Source organism: Branchiostoma floridae, chromosome 12 (genome assembly GCF_000003815.2).
Source record: "Branchiostoma floridae strain S238N-H82 chromosome 12, Bfl_VNyyK, whole genome shotgun sequence".
NCBI lineage: Eukaryota > Metazoa > Chordata > Leptocardii > Amphioxiformes > Branchiostomatidae > Branchiostoma > Branchiostoma floridae.
In genome coordinates this window covers 11182834-11188849 of record NC_049990.1, presented here as the reverse complement: position 1 = coordinate 11188849, position 6016 = coordinate 11182834, and the positions used below count along the sequence as shown (strand labels likewise).

Below are 6016 nucleotides of genomic sequence, written 5' to 3'. Positions count from 1 at the left end.
AAATGCGACAGGAACAAGGTAATGAAAACGTGCACATATCTAGAGGCAGTTTCAATGTTTTTCATGAATTACTTTTACCTCCCTCAAGTAAGCGTTTGTTTTTAGTGACATGACTTTGTATGGGCATGGGCTTGGGATGGTCGTCGTACTTTCCCTGTTGTCTGTGATGATAATGTGTTGGTAGCTTGAGAGATCTCGAAAATGTTCGTCAGGTATCGGCTTATTATCGCAATCAAAAATGGAGACATTGTTTTGCGCGCGCGTGCGCGTGTGTGTGCGCGTGTGTGTCTGTCTGTCCATTTATCGGGATATTTGTAATCGGCATAACTCAAGAACCTCTGGATGGATTGTGATATTTTATTCATGTTCGTGGTTAGTTGTTGGGAGACGTCTGTCGAGGTCGAGTCTAGCCCTTTTGTGTACGACCTCGGAAATGCAGCCAAACGTCTGGATTTTTTATCTGTTGTCCAGGACCTGCTACTATCTTTTCTTGGTGAACAAGGGATTCGATTGATGTTGGAACTGAAGTGTTTTTTATAGATAGATAAATAAAGGTTCAGACAAACAATGACCTTTATTTGACATACGAACATTCGCACTCTTAAAGTGCAGTAAAGACCAAAAAACACGAAAAATGACATACTATAGCTAGTACATAGTCAAGACAACATGTCATCTAACTTTGAATATTAATGAAAATCTTTTCAATTAAACATGTAACGTTACTTTGGTATGTATTGAATGTCATCCAAGCATGGTTGTACTGGACACAAATTGTGAAATATCTTTTTTCATTCTTTCCATTTTTTTCTTTGAAAAAAACAAACAAACTTTAACCTCTAACAGCCTTATTTCTTATCTTTTAGTTGCCTTGGCCTCTAAAGCCATGTTGTGCGCTCAATCTCCCTAATACCGTTATCTGTTGCAGTGAGACTACCACGGCCGTTGTTTATCTCAGCTTCATGTATTTCAGCCCTGTTGTAAGCCTGGCATGTACTTTTTTGTGCCCCATGAGATTTTAAGAAGGTCTCTGTTCGTTTTCTCGAAAAGTTTCCCGGCAAACCCACATCGCCGCGTCTAGAAGCCTCTAAGCTGTAGCTTGATTCAGTGACGCTTTGGGTACGTACTAACTTTCGTTTGGGATAAGGCGAAGCTACTCTCCTATGCTTAGTTAAGTGGGGCCTACTAACTGCGGCCGTCATTTCTGTGTCCATCCCGTAAGCACCTGCCATGGTGGCTTGTCCATATGGTGTGATGACATCATCTTCTTCCATCTGACTGTCCCGAATGACTTCGTACTGATCTTCCACTGTTTCGTATGTATGCTGGGACAAACGGTCAGGGTCAACGTTCTGATTCTGATCTTGTACATTGTCCACTTTCCAAATCTTATATGTGCCCTTTCGGAACAAAAGAATCAGGAAACAAGACAAGGCAACTACAGATGATGTTAAAAGCGTGGTTATAACCAGATCTAAGTGGAAGGTTGAAATGTTATTGTTCATATCTGAGTTCAGTAAGTAGATTATTTGATTGTTGCCTTTACCAGTCCTTGTCTGTATTTCTGTGGTATAGGGCTCGGTGGTAATGAGACCAGGATCAATATTAAACGAAGTCACGTTGAGACAAGCTGTGGTGTTCACTTCGCCCGAAGTAAACAGCGATGTGCAAGAAACTAGCTCACCGCGCCATTGTTGTAGTAAGATTGGACTGACTGTCAGAGAAGATACAGTCTTTCCCACGAAGTTATCGGTAGTGTTCTCTACTTTTGAATGATTTAGTGATGTAGAGTAGCAACATGTAAAGCCTTCTGGATTCACGTAGAAAGACGTGGTAATGTTAAAGTCTCCAAAGTAGACGTTTCGTACTTCTTCAAATGATACGCTCGAGATGACAAGGTTTGTATTATTCGGTAGAGTCCATTGGACTAGAGGAGGTCCTTCTTCCCAATACATTTCACACCGAAACGTCCGACCATTATCTTTTGTATTTATGATAACCTTAGGAATAGGGCACTGCAAAGATGCCGTCATGGCATACGAAATTTCACTCAACTTTTCGCCTCGTAAATGTTCTGGGTAGGCACACGTCAGAAGCTTGAAATTTGACACTTCTTGATCCAAAGTATTCAAAAATGATTCAATGAACCAACGAAGAGAACACGTGCAGCGGAGGAAGTTTCCATTCATATCTAAGTTAATACCTCTCCAGACGGTGAAATCCCAACTGTCAATTCTGAAATGCTTTTCCTGCAGGCTCGTGATCTGATTTTCCGAAAGATCAAGAGTCTCTAATAGTGGAATATGTACAAAGGTCTCTGGTTCGATGTAATGAATTTGATTTTCGGATAAATGTAAAGAACCAAGAAGTCTTCTACTATTTGAGGCCGGGAACCAAGATCTTCTCACCACCCTAAGATTGTTACCGTCGAGACGTAGAACTCGAAGGCTTTGCAGGTCATTGAAACTGCCTGAAATATATATATATATATATATATATGAATACGTTTTATGTTTGACCTGACTGGCCATCATTTGAAGACATGGGTGGCAATGGGGGAAAATGAAAAAAAAATCATTAAGGCTGCATAATTCTATAAGAAGCAATATCGTTAATCATTTTGTTGAAGAAACATTTCTGAACATAAGACGTACCTTTTCCAATGGTATGGATTTTGTTGTGGCGTAGGTCCAAGATCCGGACGTTCCCAAGATATCTGAAGTAGCCTGCCTCGATGACGTCGAGTTTGTTCCAAGCTAGATGCAGAGCAACCATCTGGACGTCATAGGTACCAAACGCCTCGTCTTCTATGAAGGCTATTTCGTTATGAGTTAAGGTCAAATGTCCGCCGACTTCAACAAGCCACCTCTTCCCTAGATACGTAAGCCGGTTACGGCTCAGTGAGAGGTTGTACAGAGACGTGAACCCGTCAAACGTGTTGGTTTCGAGATATTGGAGATCTCCTGGAAAATAACAAGCTTTCTCAGTTTGGTAGTTTGAATAAAACATCCAAGACCCGGGTCAACGATTGGAGATTGTCTAAACACTGAACAACCTCTGCAACCTTTTTTAATTGATACCTTTTTGGACGGTACCTTTCTGTTACTGCCAAACACACGTGTCTAGACGGTAACGTCTAGAATAAAAACACCGATTGCGGAAGTACAAACACACATATCGCTGGCACAAACAAGAAAGCTTCTGAAAAAAGCTGGCCGGTGCGTATTTTGGAAAAAGCCTGGATGTTAAACAAAATCACATGAAAAAGAGTTTTTAAACATCGAATTACTGAATTGGTCTGTCTTCTATTAAAAAAAAAACATTACATGAGATTTGTCTAATAAAGAAAACAAATTGTTATAAGTGGGGTTCGAACCCACGATTCACGGCTGCAAAAGCAAATCGCTATATCCATCCAGCGCGTAGACCACTCGGACACTATATGATTGCGTAATCATGCGTATAGAAGGGCTGTAAGAAGAGTTTGGTTAAATTGAACGATCCATGCATCCATCCATGCATCCATACAAACCAAACCGTTGACGGTTGAACGAACGGGTTCTCTCGCCTCTAAGCTACGCACCGGCAAAGAATACATTAGTGACTACAAAAGTGAGTCATGGTGTTTAAAGATCTGAAAGAATTTGATTCCATTAACCACGGAGTTTGTTCCAATGTCAACTTATCGCAATGTCTGTAGTTTTGGAAGATTTATAAATTATGTGAAAGCAAACACAAAAACAAGGGAAAAAATGCATGATATCTAGCGGTGAGGCTGTTTTATGTTTATTGCAATTCATTCTCATGATTACTAGTATAAATTAAATCTCTTACCTGGTTCTATATGGAGGATCCGCAAATGTTTCAAGTGGCTCACGTCTGCCGAAGACAGGTGGCCGAGGCTATAGTTGCGCAGCCACAGCGACTCGCTGGTTTGAACACGATGACAGGAAGGTATGGCGTCCCTGTGTCGCGAGCTCGAGGTCTCCACGGGATCGCAGACGGCACATGAGTCTCCAAACAGTGGTGCTCTGTTACTGCCCGGAGGACACGTCGAGCGAAAGAATTGACAATTTGGGCAAACACCTGTGTCAGACGACACCTTTGAATTTCTTACAGCGGCCAAAAAAGCGATGAGCAAGACGAGCCGCTTCATTTCTTACGGGTTTTCTAGTTCTGACCACAATATTACAAAATCAAGTCTTTTTCAATGCTTTCCTCTTGCATATGAATGTTTGGTCGACATACCGAAGGAAGTATACGTATGTAGGCATGGACTAAAGGTAGACAATTTCTCTTTTCCGAGGAGGTACATGTACTGCATAAATTCATGCTATCCCGATGACCTCTTTTTTTATAACATCGGCACGGTCGTTTGTGTTTTGAAAATTTGTCAAAATATATATATTGATGCAAATTCTCACTTAAGAAAGTCGTAATTTTGTGCTTATGTCATACCATGTAGGTTCACCTTTAAGTTTCTCTGATATTTGAACAACACTTATTTCTCTCCTGACCAAGATACATCTATACACATACCCACGCCACGTGCATCCGTAGGCCTTTCTGTAACTAATATTATGTCACACCTGGGCCGCGAAAACGCTCGATACATGTGTTCCGGACCGGGTGATAAAAATCCGTATCACACAGGCTTCGAAGTTTTATCACACAGGCTTCCATTGAATATTTCGAATGTACTCCGTGCACACCAGTGCGGCGCGGTCGAAAATTCGTATACCTGATTCGGACTTTGGAACATTGCTGTTGTAACAATGTTTGTTCGAGGACACTAAATGTTCTCAACTTCTGACGCATTTCGCATCTAAACATGTGTCTTATCAGGTGGGTATGACATAAATAAAATGAAACACTGTCAGTATTCCGCATCATATCGTACGGCGTTCGGGCTGGTACCTCGGGTGATATGGAATACACCGTGTTGTATTCTATATTTACACGGATTGTACTGTAAAAAGAGGCATATATTTGCTTTGCATTTATATAACCTACAATAACCAATGAGCATGCAATCATCGGAGTAGCTACGTACATGGAAAATATTAATCTTGATAGTTTTCCTTTTGCGTATTTATGGGAGCATCTTATCTCCGATAAGATAGGAAAAAAATAGATGAAGCACACATTTGTGTTCTTGTGTTGGTTCGGTTATTATGTTTAAGCTTCAACTTCTTAAACTTGCAATAAATATCATGTAAGAAAATATATAACTGACTATAGGTAAGAAAAGCCACATGGATTTGGTGTGCCACTGATGCCAACTTCTATACGTTGTTTGCACCAAGATCCGTAAATTTGTATGACGCAAACGGCCGTAAACACGTATTAAGCAAAATTCCCAAGGAAAAATCGAATGATTAAGAAATTAGTCAGTTTTACTACGTTTTGCTGCATCTTTAAATTGCCTTCTTCTGTGAAGGGCAACACAGAATCCATGCTCTCAATGTGAAGTCATTTCTTTTCTTTTTTGAGCTTCCAGACACTTAATTGATGTTTTCAAATATTACGTTTTCAAGAATGTTTGCCTAGCCTAAATACATACATTCAATAGTAGCGTCATGTATCAGCACATGCACAATTATTTCTTTCTTTATTTACTGACTGTCATACAACTGCGCCTGCCCAATTGGCTCTCAGTCTAGCCTTAGAATAAGTTAGGACGGAATGGTTTGTAATATGATATCTAGATTTAAAGATGATTACAAAACGTGCCTTTTCATGAATCTTTACCTGACCCGAATACATAAATACATTCAACAATAATTGCAGCAGGGACGTGTGTCAGCAAGTGAGCATAGATACCATTTTCATATTTATTTATTTATTCATTTGTCTACATTTACAGAATATTTCCCTGTCATAAATTTTATATCATCTAGACACACACAATATACATTGTATTTAACAATGAGTTCAAAAGTGCCGTCTATCAGGAGGTACCCACAAACACCTTTCATTGATTTTACAATCTATGTGATCATCTCTCAACATCTGA

At 40.0% G+C, this 6016-nt stretch overlaps 1 protein-coding gene across 1 annotated transcript in view; it reads right to left on the bottom strand.

Annotated features, from left to right (window-relative positions):
• The window catches only part of LOC118426973 (insulin-like growth factor-binding protein complex acid labile subunit), a 33367-nt gene that overhangs the window by 7609 nt on the left and 19742 nt on the right, over window positions 1-6016 (bottom strand). Inside the window, exons 6-7 of the mRNA XM_035836606.1 lie at window positions 2655-2963; window positions 1187-1438 (exon numbers count right to left, since the gene is read on the bottom strand). Coding sequence (XP_035692499.1) covers window positions 1187-1438; window positions 2655-2963 — 561 coding nt within the window. The remainder of the gene's footprint in view (window positions 1-1186; window positions 1439-2654; window positions 2964-6016) is intronic.